A 16966-nucleotide genomic window follows, 5' to 3' on the forward strand; every position below is an offset into this window, starting at 1 on the left:
ATTTATATATGTAATATGCTTTTCTTTTTTTCGCAGTACTAGTTCCTGTCAATTACTACTCTAGTATAAGAAGGGTCTTAGAGCGTTGTTATCCTACTCTAATCCCCACTAGACTTGAGCGATAAGCGTACATATATGGAGTGACAGTTTATTGTGAGAAATAGGCGAGAAGAGCGAGGCCGAATTTGTTAAAATCAATACAATGAAACTGGAAGCATTACATGTACCAGAGTTAGAATGAACCAACTAAAGTTCTCTTAACTACCCATTATAAAAGTTACGTCCATGTAGGGATGGGGTTTGTTTGAAACTTTCCTTGCAAAATGTCTCACGGCCTGATTGTTACTGCTCTAGCAGGTAAATAATGCTTTGTGAGATAACTCTAGTGCGATTTTAGTGAAATTTTCACTCTACTATTGGTGCCACTTTAGTATGCGGTCTACCTTCACTAAGCATTCCTATCAAAATATCGTCAGCAGCGAAGAAAATACTGACCCTAACAACCTAATCTTAAATGAATAAGGCCAACCCTAACTTAACCTAACCTAACCTGACCCTTAAATAAATAGGTGTTGGCCGGTAAGATATGTTTTTCAATATTTTCACAAAAAAACCATATCTTAGCAGCCAACACCTATTTTTTAGGGTCAGGTTAGGTTAGGTTAAGTTAGGTTTGGTCCTATTCATTTAAGATTAGGTTGTTAGGGTAGGTATTTTCTTCGCTGCTGACGATATTTTGATAGAAATGCTTCGACAAGAAAAAACAAAAATTATAATAAACAGATCGTTGCTACGATAGTCGACTGCGATTCAAAGGTAGATCGCATTATATGGTAGACCGCGTACTAAAGTAGCACCCTACTATTATTATTTTATGTATAAAATAGACGTCAGATAATAATGTCAGAGCTAAATTTTCATAGTATTTCACAGATAAAAATGAGTGTGAGATGAGAATTTCACATGAATTTTAAAAATTTCAATCACTAAATTTTTTAAATTGAAATTCAAAAGGTATAAAAACATTTTACACACATGTGTATGTGTGTATACTTGTAGATATGCATATTTAAAAACAGGAAATGTTCTATTTTTTTCATTTGTTAACAAAAAACTGAACTTGGAAACTCCTCTATAAGAGATTTCAACTTGACAAAGAAATCTTCAAGGGTACATATAATACATATATGAGGTGATTCTGAGCCAGACATACTCCGATAACGGGGGGTCTATTGATACCCGTTTTCGAATAATGGGTATAGAAAGTATAATACAAATTCTATATTTACCTAACCTTGATCTTACATATATAATAATATATAATATTATACGTACATATTATTCATTGTATTTTAGAATAGACTACTTAGAGGCTTTCAGCGAGGAATGAATCTTGATACGTCTACTTATCGAATTTTCTATTATTAACTAGCCCTAATTGATGTGTCGAATACAAAAACTCTCTTCATATTATTTTTCGACAACAATGTAGGTATCAGTTGTACGAGATTAATTATTTCGTTAAAATATACATACGTATTTATGTATGTAGCTTTCAAACCATTTCTATAAATGGAATTATTATCTATTATAAAAAATGTATCAATTTAATTTAATATCAATAAGTACATAAATTTAAAAAATATTTGAAAATTTGTGTTCACTTTTAAGTTTTAGTACAGAAATTTCTTCTGGTACATTCTATGTACATATTTACCTATGTATATATAATATTTAACCAATTTTTCGTGTTTAAGACTATGATTCCAAATTAATTTTGGCTGCTACACAGTGACATCTAAAAATATCCTGTGATAATAATGAAATTAAAAAAATGTCATTATTTTTCCTTAGTTTGTTATATATTCAAGAGTTAGTGTCAAGGGTTGGCACAAAACACAAACATAAAATAATCAATTCGGTTTCTAAAAACGCGTTGCGAATAAGTGGTTATTATTGATATAATCTGAATTTATTTTTAGCTGATTTTTTTACTCAATATATTATCTGTACATACATGCATATGCATATGTACTTTATATAATATTTATACATGAAACGTTATATTTGAAAGTTTCATTTTTCAGTTCCAAAAACACTATTTATGTTGGACTTAATTCACAAATTGTTATCACTTATTTTAATTCGATATGTCCAGAATCTCAGAAAAGTAGAATAAACGTATTACAGACCATCAGTACTTTTAAATATATTTAATGTTTTGCGAGATATTTCTCGAAATGAAGGAAAGTGGACTTACGCCGATTTCAAATACAGCGGCTCATATACATATGTAATAAAGTTACAAAGTAGATATAATCAAGAGATTAATAAGATGCACAATAGTCTGATTGCAATCTTCAAATGTCTATAATTTATCTAAAAGCAAACAGTGATACATATATAAAATAGGTTTTCTTCATTATTCAATTTATAAAATGTATAATATAATATAATAAGTTCAAATATTTTCCAACTACTATTACTAAATATTGTATTATACATACATGTCACGTATGAAAAATTTAATCAAAACTTTAAAAAGACTCACATACAAGCCGGTCTCTTTAGCTGGTTGAATAACTTTTTTCCGAAAGTTTAGTTTGAAAGTTGATTTTAAAGTTTTGTTTCGGATTAATATAATTTTTAGAATCAGTAACCTTTACTCAATAATTTGTTCAATTTATGACATAACACGCGTGAGAAAACATCGACACCCAAAGGCGCTCATGGACGAACATCATCTACGTAACTGGATGTCAGTAGCGGCTCGTGAAAATTCATAGTGGTGGGGCTGTCGAGATAAATCAGGCTATAGTAGCTAGTTAACCAAACCGGTGAACGAATGAAAACAAAAATAGCATTGTACTGTACTTGGGGTACTGCAGCCCCGCAGCCCATATGGACGAGCCGCCACTGCTGGATGTCCATATTCGTCAAACTTCAATTTCCATACCCGTCTGTTTCCAATTACATTAATGCGGGTGTGCAATGTTTTAAAAAATAACGGTAGATTAATGATTTTATGAGGTAATCTGTCCCTAGAGTTTTGTATTACCCATGTTCAACTATAAATCTTTATTTATCTGAGAAACATCGAACAATTCAAAATTAATTAACGAAACGAATCACTCTATTGCGGACTAATATAGGTTCAATAAACGTAAAAGAAAATCACACATATTTCCATTTAAAAGGAGACATTGTTCAGGGATGCTGAAAACGGATCACCGATCTCAGCGGGGTGCTGAGCAGTTAGCACTCATTTTATGACCTAGCACGGATTTAATAAGACTTCGCTTATTTATCTTTTATGATCGCAATGCCATTCCGCTACAAAATTGTAAAACATCCACGACCATGAGTGCGAATATCGTATAATGTAATTGTAGAATTTAATACAATTAAGAGCTGACGATCGTTGGGCTAATTGCTCTTTTCATTATCATCGTCGAATGATAAACATTTCAGAATTGCTTGAGAAGAGGCAACTTAAAAGCTTTAGGTACGCTTCAAGGCACCGTACATACTTATACAGTACTTATGCCTGATTAAAAATTTCATCATATAATCAAAATTGCGTTTCCGTACGTTCTCTGACGCAAAATGTTTCTATTTTGGGAGATTAATTCAAATAAAATTGTGCTATTTTCCACAAATGTATCGACTAATTTACCCTCCATTTTCAGTTCGATTTGAATATATTCTAGAATCTTCTGAAACGTCTTTTGACAATGAGGCAATGCTTGATATCAAGTGCACCACTTTGGCACCACTATAGTGTGTACTTTACGCTCTGTAAATATCCTGTATTCAACCAGGGTCTTTTGTACTTACGTGACAATAAAATAAAAATAAAAAATCCATCTCGTCACACTTTTACAACTAGCTACATTCCTATTAGTTACAATCCTATTATTAGCTACATACATATATAACCAGCTATATTTATTCCTGTAGAATTATTAAAATTGATAGATTAAGAAGGCGTTCAAATATTGACGATACTTTTCAATCATATACCTACATATATATTTGATTTTTAAATGCTTTTTATTATGTATTACTAAATTATGTTCACAATACATTTTATATCTATTTTAATAGCTATTGATCTACTGATCATTTTCTATTTTACAATTTTAATTTAATTTTGTTAGTAATCATAGTATTATATTATTCTAATGTTAATATACAGCGTAATAGGAAAAAGAGCTCAAAAACCTATTTACAATTCTTATAAATGCTCATAATACATCTAATACATAATATTAATTAAAGACTCTCTAAAGTCGATGACCTAAAGCAGATTGTGTTTAGGTAATCTGTGTGTTATACCTGAAGGGTATAGACATTTTGTTGTAATCACCGAGAATCTTCACAAGTGTGTTAGTATGGTTATTAGTGATTCTGTCATAGAATCTCCTGGTTAGTGTGTTAGTAATGTCTGTAACAAACGGAATATTATTTATGGCATGCAGTTTTTTCAATTTAGCATATATGGGTGTATTATAAATTATTTTTAGGGATTTATTTTGTATTATTTGGAACTTGGAAAGGTTAGTATTCGAGGCGTTATTCCATACAGGTGAAGCATAGGTTAATAATGGTAATATGAGCACGCGATATTATTTTATTTTATTTTGAGTTGATAAAGAACTATGGCGATTAAATATTGCGGGTATACCCCCCTACATATATATTAAAGTGGTAAAATTCCTCGAGAATGGTTGCAGTCGACATTTATTCCCTTACCGAGGAAAAATAAGCCAACGTTTTCGTTTATTGAGCCACACACTTCTCACACTTCACACACTTTCGTTTATTGAGCCAAGTACTTCTCAAACTTATTCTAGAAAGAATACGTTCGAATTCACAATTTGCATTTAGAGGGAGATTGGGAACAAGAGAAGCGTTGTTCTGCATGAACATGCTCCTGCAAAAGTGTAGGGAATTTAAAAAGAGGATATACATACGTCTGTTTCATCGACTTCTAAAAGGCAATCGATAGAGTGGAACATGATAGATTAATGCATGCACTTAACCAAACTGGAATAGATGCAAAGTATATCGTCTTTTTGAAGTACTTATACTGGAATCAATCTGCTGTCGTGAAGGTCGAAGACTTGGAAACCGGAAACGTAGAAATCCGCCGAGGGGATGTGTATTGTCGCCTACGCTGTTCAATCTGTATTCGGAAATGGTATTCAACCAGGCAGTCTATAGGAGAATAGGAGTGTGAATAGGCGGCGAAATAATTAATAATATCCGTTTCCCTGATGATACGGCAACTGACAGAGAGTGCCGAAGACCTGCAATCGTTACTGATCGCAATAAACTAATCATTTCAAAAGTGGGGTCTGTCCATTAATATTAAAAAGACAAAATCAATGATTATATGCAAAGAAAAGACGGATCCATTAAACCTGAGTGTGCGCGGACAAAAAATTGAACAGGTTGAACACTACAAATACAATGAGCAATGATCAATACGGATGTCACTTCTGAAATGGAGATAATAAAACAGATCGAAATAGCAAGAAATGCCATCGTCAGCATGAAAAATGTTTTGTGTTGTCTATGAAATTGCGCTTAAAAATCCAGGATTGGAGAGAAAGACAGCTAGTGTAGTAGAGGTTATTTATTGGTCTGCACCCGTCGGCTCTCCAGCATCGAATGCTCTACGGTCCAAAAGCGCCCAATATTTATACTCTCCGCACACAGATATTATTGGTCAATGGGTCGCGAGACCCTATTGGCTGTTATACACGACTCCTCTATACGCCGAGGCTATTTTGGCGCGAACACGAGATCAGGTGATCAGCGCTCGTAAACCATCGGTCCACGAGCGCCACTCACCTAATCTTTATGTTATAATGTGTGTGGTCTGTGTTGCTGTATGGATGTGAAGCGTGGACGCTGTTAGTGGCAAGCCTGAACAGGACAGAGTCCTTTGAATTGTAATGTAACCAGAGGATGTTAAATATCTCATGGAAGGAGCATGTGAGGAAAGAAACGGTCCTCCAGCTTCTTCATAAAACGTAAGAAGAGGTTAGTAAAAAGAGAGCTTCTTGACACGGTAAAGCGCCGTAAGATGGTGAAGAGTATCCAGAGGTAAGGGGAATCAAGTCGAGGTACAATAAAACAATCAGGTAAGTTTCAGATCTTTACTGATGCTCCTCTGGTGGCAGCCAGGTTCTGAATGAATCACAGTTCAAGAGCGCCCAATATTTATTCCGTATACAGATACTCGCGAGATCCTATTGGTCGATGAGTCGCGCGATCCTATTGGCCGTTGTACCCGACCACTCTATACGTTGACGCCATTTCGATGCCAATGCGAGATCAGGCGATCGGCGCTAGTGAACCACGAGCGCCTCTCTTAATTTTTACGTTACAATATAATATTTTGGCCACGTTATTCACGGCCCCAAATATCGCCTTCAACAAACAATCATAGAGGGGAAATAGGAGATAAACAGAGGCTTGGGAGAAAGATGCTCTCTTAGCTCCGGGATATCAGGTCATGGATGGGACTCGAACTCTTTGTTTCGGAAAATTATTTGACAATGACAATCCGAATACGGATTCGGCATTAGAAGACAAAGAAAATTGCCCGGCGATGCTTGGGTGAAAATCTTTTTGTATTGTACTTAAATTTGTAGTCAATCACCCCGATAATATTTATTGACGCCATATCGTTGGCAAATGATTACTCTTACATATGTACATTGTAGATACATAAATATGTCTTTATTTACTTTGAAGCTGTTCGATCGAGAGTAGGTAATCTGTCATCCCATCCTTGTTCTCGCTCCAGGAGTAAACATAATATGTACGTTTAGCTAGGAGAATTAGCGCTACACGTGTGAAGGGAGGAAACAGGTGCGCATATTCCATCGAAGTGGCAGACGTTAAGCCGGCATTAGGGGATCAAAGGGCTCGTTAAATTTAATGGCGAGGAATATGTATCCCGCGTCCCTCGTTTCGTTTTGAGTGTGATGACACGGTGGAGTCGCTGTAATTGTTTCATTTCAATTTTCATCAAATTTAAACTTGTTTTTTGTATTTACGACAGGTTCTCAGCTCCGAGTCTGAGTTTCACTTTGCCCATCGAGCTCTACCGCACGCACGCTCGCGGAGGAGTGTGCCTCATATGAGATTATTGAAAAAGGATCCAGAGGTACTGTTTTTTCTTTATTTATTTTATTTATATCATTACTAACTCCCCTTGGATGTTTTTAAACCTTTTTTGATACGCGGACAATAGCGTGTCTGTCAACAGATGAGGCTTTTTGTTCACAACACAATGCAATAGGCCTGGTGATCCCAGTTGTATCCGTCACTGTCCGTTTCGAGGATTCAAACTACTTTCAAATGATGGATAGTACATTATAGTCTCAACATTATAATTAAAATAATTAAAAAATTCAAATTTTTAGTCAATATGTACATATCATTTGTATGTAGCTCCAAAAATTCATTCAACAAAATAATTTTTGTCCTACAAAAGATCCATAGGGCGCAAACACACATTTTTTTAGATAGTTTTACAAAACGCTAGCATGTCTGATCTATGCTAGGTATTTCGGTGATATATTTTCTTTGTATTGACATAGGTTTAATAGTGATTGATAACGCTGATTCCCATATTTAAAGAAATATAGAAGAAACTTGTCGAAATAATAAGTAATTACATAAGACACGTCCATTCAGTCTACCTGGACATGCCGTGTCGTACGATTGTGTTTGTGCGCCTTTATAGCTCAAAATTTAAAACTCTCAGAATTCGTAGAATTTAAAACTCTCAAAACTTACATAGTTCAAAGATTTGTAGTTCAATTATAAAATATATGTAGATAAATGATATAAGTCTTACATAAACATCAATTATCGTCATAACGCAATTTTTGAAAGTATTTGTTTGCAACGTTTATTTCAAATATCATAGCTTTAATTCCTTGCTTTCATATATACGTATGTACATACATAACTTTCTTTACTTCATATGTAGCTCCGATAAAATCAGCAATCAATAAGGCAAAGTATATAGCACTTTGACGGAATTGTTTTTTGCGATAAATCACAGGGGTTATATATTGTTATGTATATACATACATATGTACATGCTTAATAATGGGTAAACGGATTATTGCGCAAATTGTGATCGTGCGCACGACAATCGTTGCCACAAAAATCTCGAATACGGAATATCTGGTACTCGAGTTCTCGTTAGTACAATATTTCGCGTGGATAGCTTTCGATTGATAGAGTTTTTGGGTGCCAGATGTTCCGTGATCGAGATTTTAGTGACGTCCGCGAGATCGCTTTTTGCGGAATAATCACCAAACCGTAATGATGATCTAAATTTACAGCGATATTTGAAATAATGTTAAATAAAAATGAAACACAAATACTTTTTCTCTCATTTTGGTGACACAGCTACGGAGTATTGGATAATGACGGTGAATAGTAATACTATTTCGATTGATATGTTATGTACTGAGGCACTGAGCCATTGGGGCTTTTGACACAGTCAATATTACTTACAATATTACCCGTATCCAGATATGAGAGCTGGATACGGGTAGGGTTGCCAGATGGTATCCAAAAGGAGGACATGTCCTCCTTTTCCATGTTTTGTCCTCCCGTCCTCCCTTACCTACTGTAAGTCCTCCTTTTTGCTAAACATCGGGCGGGATTGGCGGAACATAATTCCGTTCTGGAAATTTCAAAGATACTTCAATCCGTACTTCATATGCTTCGTAATCGAAGAAACAACAATTTTTTGCCACTAAGCGTAAGAGAACAGCTTCGTGATAATGACGAAGCCGAGTCCATTTCCAACGAATTTTTCAGTGTTTACAAGGCTTGTGAAGATAACTTGATGGAATGGATGATACACTTGGAAGATTTCAAATGTTTTGAGTGGATGACATTGCTGAAAGAGAACGAAAACCTAAAATATGATGATTTAGTTTCATGCATTGAGTTCTTGAGCATCAGATTGACGATGTTAAGCTACACGATCAATTTTGTAACTTGATTTCATTTCTTAAATCACAATAAGATGAAGATGAAGCATATTATGATTTGAAGTTGCACGAGCAGTGGACAATCTACTTGAAAAGTATTAAAAACATTGAATGTTTTTCAGAACTGCTCAAGATCTGCGAGTTTTATTTTTGTATAAGCGCACATAACGCAAACGTGTAAAGAGTTGTTTCACTGATTAATACTCAGTGGAGCAAAGAGAGGAATAGACTAAGTGTGCAGTCAGTTAAATCTTTAATTATCCTACCCGTATCATACGGGTGATATTGTAAGTAATATTGACTGTGTCGAAGGCCCCATTGATTATCATTTATGAAATTATGTATGTTTTGATCAATGATTGGTCACAAGACAAGTATTTCACATGATCAGCTGGGCGGGTACATTTCCTGGATCTACCAGCTGAGCGTCTAACGCCCAAAGTGATTACGATACGGCCATAAAACGCGTACGTATTTGTTTAGGTTCACTCGGCCGTACAGCAGGCAGGATTTGCGAGGGTCAAGCGAGGATATCGACCCTTGGGTGCGAGGGAAGACAGCGGGGCAGCTGTCGGGGCCCTTCCACCTCCTTCAGATCCTTACTTCCCCCTCCAGTGGTATCTGAAGAACACGGGGCAAAATGGAGGGAAAGCTCGGCTGGATCTCAACGTGGAAGCTGCGTGGGCGCAAGGAGTCACCGGCAAGAACGTCACCACGGCCATCATGGATGACGGTCAGTTCACACCACAATATGGGTGTTTGTTTGTCCGTTGTGCAAACACCGCGACGAGGCCTCGCCTGGGTTACGGCCAAACACCCAATTGTTTCGACCTAAACCAAATATTTACTCCGCTCCATTTTACAACACACATGTACACCTACTCACCCCTTCGAAAGTACACATATTTATTTATGTCTTGTACACTTATGCCATCGTCACATCAGCAAATTGAAACTAGCCGTCTTTTCAGCAATGGTGTCACCCTAATGGTTTCCAAGGGTTTCCGGAAACCCGTCATTTAATCTAAAAATTCATATCATTTTTGTCAAAAATTATATTAACCTTGAAAGTTTAATGAACTGTCACCTATTAGTACCTTGGATGAAAAAAAAGTAAGCAAACATATGTATATATGTATGTATGTACATATTTTTTCAAAATATTTTTATTGAAAACAAATTTGGAAACCCGTTGTTCCAAATTATAATAAAAGTGGCTTTAGGTATTATTATATTGTTTATTATATTGTTGTCAAGTGACGATTGTCCACAGACATTCCTAAATAATTTAAGCATCAGTCGTATTTGATTCTTGGTGCTCGACGTACATATATCCGATAAAAGGGCATCGTTCTCTGGGCAATGGCATCGTTAAAAATTGCACAATGCATTCAAAAACACACAATAAACAACATGGGATACATTTTTATAAGTAAATTGATCATTTCAGTAACATATTATTCAATTAATATCGTAGTTTGACAGTTTTTAAAAGTGTCACGGCGATCGCTCGCATTCTACATAACATTTCAGGGGTGGCATCAGAGAAATTTAAAATTAAATAAATGTAAAAACATTTCTCTCGGTGGCGACGAATACTCAATTATATTAATAACTAATTATTTAATATAAAAATCGTCCATTTTATATTATACACATTTTTGTTGAAACTACATATACATACATTACACGCTAATTTAAGAGTTCCCAAGGACAGACAAATAAAAAAAAGTGGATAAATACAATCCGCCAACTGAGAAAAGAAACAGATTGGCCACCAACGCCCAACACCACTATATACTCAAATTGTAAATAAATCTATATCAAAATACAACTTTAATTTCTGTAGTGAATATCTAATGACCCTGATTGTATTCCGTGCATTTTAGCGTAGTTATGGAGATGTACCGCGTAATATTGAAACTATTTATTTATTCTTCTATTATTATAACATTTTTCTGGTGACACCACTGGTCTTGTTACAATAATGAGGCTGATTTTCGTGAGGAACTGTTTTAGCAGTTGTCAGATTAAATCGGAGAACTTTTCCAGAATACGATCAATTTCGATTATTCAAAACAATTTAAATCCCATTTGGCAAATACTTTATCTATATGTATACGACATGTGTGCTATCTCATTCTAATTTAATATCATTTAGCAATTATTTATTACTAGTGGTTTTACCCGGCTTCGCTCGCTATTTGATTACATTAGGCCACATATGTATGTACATAGATACAGATCCTGTGCCTCTTACAATTAATAAGATATAAGATATTAGATATGGCTTAAAGTTATGCATTACATATGTACACTTACAAACTTTTTGCAGTTCAAATCACCAAGTAGTGTTGTCAGTACATTAAAAAGAAAATTCATTTGTTTTTTTTTTAATTTATTTTGAATGTTGAAATTAGCAAGGCATTGCCCGTATTCATTATTCTGAGCAGAGGTTTCTAAGAATGTACGTCGTTTGTAGTATATATATACCGTAATTATTTTACTCAGAATAACCTCATCTCTGTTTATAAATACCCAATATTGGCTTTTGGAAAATACTCGATAGCCTTCTCGATATAATAAATAATAATTGCCTAATTTTCCCGATAAAATGACTCACCGTGAAAATATAATAGATCACACTCACCGGCATAATAGTAATTTATTTTTATATCATATTGTACGATATTATATAAATATATTGTACGTATCTATAAACACATGAGGAAAGCTAATCTTGTAATGCGTCGAATGTTTTGTGGTGGTTTTACTCTCTATTTACCGTCATAAGTTTTCCACTTATCTGGGTGTTGCGTGAAGCGTGCTGTTTTTCCTGATAATTGATGATATCGCCTTACGAGCCACATTTTGCAAAAATAAATAAAAACACACGCACATCACACGTATCAATGTACACATGTGTAAATATTTTTTGTAATAAAAATGATTTTCCATTACAGGCGTTGACTACATGCATCCAGATTTGAAATACAACTATGTGAGTATACATTTATTTTCCCACTTTTACTACAAACTGACGATTCCATCTGCTGTTTTTCCAAATAAGTCTTATTTTAATTGGTTTTTAATTAATTTTCATTAGTGAAAGGCGCGTATCCGGTTCGATTTTCCTTCTGCGCATAATAATAAATAAACAAATAAGAAGTAAAGCGGCGCGTAATTACCATTTTCCATTATTCAGTGTCTCGTTTGAATGGTTAAAACGGTTTTTATTGTCGTCGCCCGAAACAAATCAGTCGGAAAACAGAAAGAAAATTTTCCGGATGGCAAATTTCATTTATTTTCTTTTGTGTTGTCGTCACCGGAGGCGGTTTGTTTGCTCGTATTTTGTTTGTTTTCGTTTTGGGCGAGTATTATTTTAAGAATCTCTTCAGAGACCGGAGGCTCTGTATAATAAATGGCAACCGAAATATGTACAATTGATTAAACAAATTAACAATTTCACCCTGCGGCTACACAACTGAAGCTTTATTTGATTGTTTTTCTCGAAATTCATCATTATTACTTTCATAACATATTATACAATTTCACAAAAAAAAAAAACCAACATCAAAGATCGATAGCTTCTCAGAAATACTAATGTGAAGAGGCTAATTGAAAGGAAAATAAAGTGTTGCCTTTGCCCGATATATATAATATACATATGTATATCTAGAATGCACTAGTATTTTACGTGTTTTTATTTCAGTCTAGCATTAAGGTCAAAGAGTACACTATTAAATATATAATGAGACCTATTCATTGATCTATTTATTTAACCTTTACTGGCCGAATGTATTATTTAATCTATTTACTTACGTTGAGATAAAGTTCTTATTAGGTATAAACATTGTCTTGGATCTGCGTAGAGAAATTATTTTAACATTTTATATAATCCAGTCGTATCCAATCTATTATTGTGAGATTATACTTCACGTGTGCAATATTTAAGGTCTTTTTCAGTATTTCAATCCAAATATTTTATATTTCAATACATTTTTCAGAATGCTGAAGCGTCATATGATTTCAGCAGCAACGACCCTTTCCCATATCCGCGATATACAGACGATTGGTTCAACAGGTTAGTTTAAAAACTATTATTATATATAAGTACGGACGCGATATTTGTATGTATGTATGTGCGAGTGCATCAACCAGTATGGAGATTTCAAAAAGACAAACTTTAGAATACCAGGATATGGTACATAACATATATGTATGTTGTGCCTAAAGATATTTAATAGAATACGCGCGAACGAGGCGCACAACCAATCAGCGTGAAGTAGTACTTCTTCTTCTTCTTCTTCTAATGCCGAATCCGTATTCGGACGTAGGCGACTACCTTGCGCAGACATCGTTTATGGCGAATTCTTCCCTATCATGGGCAAGCCGAAATAACTTTTCGAGACCGAGTCCCATCCATGACCTGATGTTCTGGAGCCAAGAGAGCTTCTTTCTCCCAAGCCACCGTTTGCCTTCTATTTTCCCTTCTATGATTGTTTGTATAAGGCGATATTTGGGTCCGCGAATAATTTGGCCAAAGTATTCCATCTAACGGCGCTTCACCGTGTCAAGAAGCTCTCTCTTTTTATTATGAAGAAGCTGGAGGACTGTTTCGTTTCTTACATGCTCCTTCCACGAGATCTTTAGCATCCTCCGGTAACACCACATTTCAAAGGACTCTATCCTGTTCATGGATGCCACTAGCAGCGTCCACGTTTTGAATCCGTACAGCAACACCGACCAAACATAGGAGTGCAGGACTTTTAAGCGCAATTTCATAGACTAACTTCGACAATACAAAACATTTTTCATGCTGCCGAAGGCATTTATCGCTATTTCAATCCTTTTTCTTATCTCCATTTCGGAACTGTCGTCCGTATTGATCATTGCTCCTAGGTATTTGTATTGTTCGAAGTAGTAGTCCACTTGGACTAAAACATTTGACCAATAAGAGCAACGACTATAAATTCAGATCAATGAGTACATTTTAAGCATCTGCTATAGGGATGTGGTGTGACGAGGAGACGCGGGGTGGCGGAAAGTGGGGACCTGAGCTTCTGATATGTGCTCCTGATATTGAGCGCCGAGAGACGTCAAGCCGAGCGACATCTGTACACATATATATATATATATATATATATATATACACACACATCCACGAATCATCATTCACATTCATCATTTCGAACTGGTGAACGGGCTAGATTGGTGAGCGTGTAATGCGCGCTCTCAACTTACCATACATTATATTTACATATATATCATATAACTTTATTTTAATTCGTGTATCAATTCCTTTCCGAAACCACCAGTGGAAATCAACTGGCACAGCATTAGTTATCATATATTATCAAAAGATGCGAATATATGAATGACATTTTTGAAACATATGTACTTATTTATGCGTGGGGAAACGTGGCATTTTCTGGCTAAACGGCGACAATCAGTCAAAACTAATCATAATCTATCCAATTAAATTGCAATAGGTGACTGTTGAACGTAATCTCTCTTTTTATTGAAACTTTGAAATTGATTTTTGAATTCTTTTTTTTCTTAAGTAATAAATAAAAGCCTTTAAAAACCGAAACTATTCTGAAAAATATGTATGACGATTGAGTGGAGGCAAAATCAATATTCTCTTGATATGATGAAAGTTTTTCACTAGGTAAATTGTAGGAAAATCAAAATTTGCGTTTTTCGCTCCCTTTTAATATATTATAATACATATGTATACATACATACATGTATACATACATACATGTATACATACATACGTATGCTATCTCGTGATGGAAAACACGCTTCAGGCACGGGAGAGCCTTTCAAATGTAAAGCATTGCCTCGTCGAATCAAATAGATGAATTGATTATTGGAAAAATGAGGGAAATAGAACCAGAATGGTAAAAGTGAACCAACCCAGATGCGAATTTCAGATTGATGGTGCTTTTTTTTTAATTTAAAAGAGATGAGATGAAAAAGAGAGGCAAACAGGCTCGCGTTAATCGAATAGACTGAATTTCGGTTGAGTAACTCACCCTTTTATGAGCTTTTTTATTTATTTTTCATTTGCAACTTCGGGTTTCAGGCTGATAATATGAATATATATATATATATACATATATATATATATATATATATATATATATATATATATATATATATATATATATATATATATATATATATATATATATATATATATATATATATATATATATATATATATATATATATATAGGTATAATATGGTTATTACACGTTCTAATATTGTTCTGTAACAAGCAGTAGGGAATTAGGAGCGATTAAAATCAACTGGGAATACCTACGCTATACCTTAGGAGTGGTGACATTGGACTTTTTCGAAATATGATATGCCAGTTGTAAAAAATAAATACAAATGTACATTTACAAAAGTGTTTTAAGATAAACATACAATATATACATATCGTAATTCTTAAAATAATTTACTTCATTCAATTATTTTTTTTTCTATAGGGAAACAAATTTGATAAACAAACAAATAAATCTATTTAGAAGTCTTTACTTACAAAAATGTATTCAATTTTTGTATAATATCTTAACAAAAGAATTTTACAAAAAAATTAAAGCATTTTTTATTTAGAAAAAAATACACATACAATAGATTCTATTGTGTTTTTTTTAAAGGTGATTATCACCTCTGAATGGATTAATTTTTTTCGAGATTATGAATCTAATCTCAACATTGAAAGTTGAATTCAGTTTAAAAAACATGTGGAAAATTAGACTAAAGCCTCCAATTGACATATATTAGTATTCAAACTTTAGTCACATTAATATTGTTGCGTAGGGGTGGGTGGAGGATCCAAATAAAAGGCGAAAGTCACTTCACAGCATTTATTGGGTGATTAAAGAGATCCACACACTGCCAGTGCTCCGTCCAGAATGCCGTCATATAGCCTAAGTACCTGCTTATAAACGACAGGTCGCTCACTGCATCTTCCTCTAAGCGTTTGTTTACCAATTGTTATAGTCACGTACCAAATATGCAGTCCCGCGCATTCGCGCTGTCAGTTCTGAGAACTCTAGCGGGAAGTGACCGAATGCCGTTACCGACCACTAAGTCCATTCGGGGGGGGGGGGGGGGTCTCCATTGTTAGCCGACAGCACTTTAAGTCTGGAGATAATCCTCGAAAACTAATTATAACGGCGGCTCCTTTTAGCAATGCTACAATATCATAGCCCAAAGTATTGATAACTATATTCTACTCTAATTTATTTACTTTATTTAATATTTATTCTAATATACATACATTTATACATTCGCATGTAATTTTTAAATCAAAATTCAAGTAAATTTTATAATATAAATGGATTAATAATGATGTGTATTTTTAGTCATGGAACACGATGTGCTGGCGAGGTGGCAGCTGCTAGAGACAACGGAGTCTGTGGAGTTGGAGTAGCATACGATTCGAAAATTGCAGGTATTTCTGATTTTAACTCCATTACTTGTTGGGTAACAATTTCCCCAACTGCCTTATTAGATGTTGAAATCTAACCACAATCATAAAAAAAGTCTTTGAAATGTCAAGGTTAGAGTTTGAAGAAAAATCTAATGGGCTAACCATTATTAAAAAGACGTTGAGTTGTTCAAAAACGTCCTCGTAATAAATTCAATTATATTAACTGTAAACATTTGACTGCCAACTGAAAGTAATTTATCGAAACATTACTTGGAAAGCTCGAAGCAGAACATTAATCTCTATAATTAAAAGCATTTCATGGGGTACTTTCAACAGTGCTGTTTCGTTGAATTATAAAGTAAAATTTATAAAATAATAATTAAGAATTCACTTAATGAGATTCGATGAGTTTCGGGAATTTTGCAAAAGCTTTTTGGCATTTTAAATATTCAATATGTTTTAATGAGTTTTATTATACAG

General features: G+C 34.4%; 1 protein-coding gene across 1 annotated transcript in view; it reads left to right on the forward strand.

Moving 5' to 3' along the window:
* amon (prohormone processing protease amontillado) overlaps window positions 1–16966 on the forward strand; it is a 39051-nt gene that overhangs the window by 17084 nt on the left and 5001 nt on the right. The window contains exons 2-6 of the mRNA XM_077441029.1: window positions 7079–7183; window positions 9519–9768; window positions 11999–12036; window positions 13043–13119; window positions 16419–16507. Coding sequence (XP_077297155.1) covers window positions 7079–7183; window positions 9519–9768; window positions 11999–12036; window positions 13043–13119; window positions 16419–16507 — 559 coding nt within the window. The remainder of the gene's footprint in view (window positions 1–7078; window positions 7184–9518; window positions 9769–11998; window positions 12037–13042; window positions 13120–16418; window positions 16508–16966) is intronic.

This window comes from Arctopsyche grandis, chromosome 11 (assembly GCF_051622035.1).
Source record: "Arctopsyche grandis isolate Sample6627 chromosome 11, ASM5162203v2, whole genome shotgun sequence".
NCBI lineage: Eukaryota > Metazoa > Arthropoda > Insecta > Trichoptera > Hydropsychidae > Arctopsyche > Arctopsyche grandis.